The sequence below is a fragment of the Polistes canadensis genome, unplaced genomic scaffold (assembly GCF_001313835.1).
Source record: "Polistes canadensis isolate GaletaPanama2010 unplaced genomic scaffold, ASM131383v1 scaffold_982, whole genome shotgun sequence".
Classification (NCBI taxonomy): Eukaryota; Metazoa; Arthropoda; class Insecta; order Hymenoptera; family Vespidae; genus Polistes; species Polistes canadensis.
In genome coordinates this window covers 4897-6047 of record NW_014570529.1, presented here as the reverse complement: position 1 = coordinate 6047, position 1151 = coordinate 4897, and the positions used below count along the sequence as shown (strand labels likewise).

The window sequence follows — 1151 nt, the reverse complement described above, 5'->3', positions numbered from 1 at the left end:
AGAGATGACGCTACTATATTGATTAATTTGTTGAGGGATCCAGATGACCTTTCCTTGTTGCGAGGAAGGGCCATCAGCCTATCGAGATGAGCCAGGATTAGTAGGCATTTGTTGTCGAATCTGTCTGACAATCTATTCCATGCTATCGAAAAAGAATCAGCGGATAATTTTAGATCTGAGATGACTTTAGACGCTTCTCCCTCCAGGCTGGTTCTGAGATAGTGTAACTTCTCTACTTGTGAGAGGTCTGAGTTGTCTTTTATTATTGAGGAAAATAGTTCCTCAAAGGGTCTCTACTCTGAGAAGGCAGCGGAGAACTTCGGTAATGAGATGTTGGGAAGTACCGTCCTAAAACGAGATGCTCTTTTAGATGTGACAGGCGGTGCTTGCTGGGAGAGTTCTTCTATCCGAAAGTTTAAAAGCGTTACTCAGCCTAGATATGCCTGCATGGTCGCCTCGTAGCGGTTTTCCTTAAAATACGACTGTTCCATTGCTGTTTCGCGAGATGACGATACGATGAGGTCGTGTTCGCCATCAAACTTTGACCATGCTGATCGAAGCAACTCCCTTGTGTCGACAGCGGTTGAAAGGTCCATAGCGTGAAAGTTTTTTGCATTGGCAGTCAGATTCGAGATGGTGGTAGCCTGCGCCTCTTGCAGTGCTAGTTTCGCTGCCATCTTGAGGCAGGATTGTTGTGAGGGGAGACTGTAGTGTAGTAGTGGGGCCGCCCCCACTACTTCCTGAGATGACGAGGCACACGCTATACTCTCCGTGGGTGGGGTGATGACGATAATTCCAGAGTGCCAGATTCCCGCGCCACCTAGATTTTCCCTAGTGAACTAGAGACGTAAGAACCAAACGAGCACTCGACGCGGCACTATCACCCTCGGCTTTGAGAAGCCTATTATATAACGATATGTCTGAATTATGGGATGCGATACACAGCGAAGTTCAAATTGCGCTCACGGTCCCTTGAACTGATTTTCCTGTCGCAGCACAACATCCAGGGTGCTTAGCAATGCGACAGGGGTGTACACGACACTTTTCACAAACTTTAAATCTTGTTACACTTACACAAAATAACTCAAGGATCCTGCTCGAAGGACCAAAAAATGTTCGAGGATAGAAAGAAATTGATAGATTTGAATGAG

General features: G+C 46.3%; 1 protein-coding gene across 1 annotated transcript in view; it reads right to left on the bottom strand.

Annotated features, from left to right (window-relative positions):
- Nucleotides 1-677, bottom strand: part of LOC106792872 — a gene marked incomplete at its 3' end in the record, with an annotated part of 4599 nt that extends 3922 nt beyond the window's left edge. Inside the window, exon 1 of the mRNA XM_014759406.1 lies at nt 444-677. Coding sequence (XP_014614892.1) covers nt 444-677 — 234 coding nt within the window. The remainder of the gene's footprint in view (nt 1-443) is intronic.
- Nucleotides 678-1151: the final 474 nt, after the last annotated feature.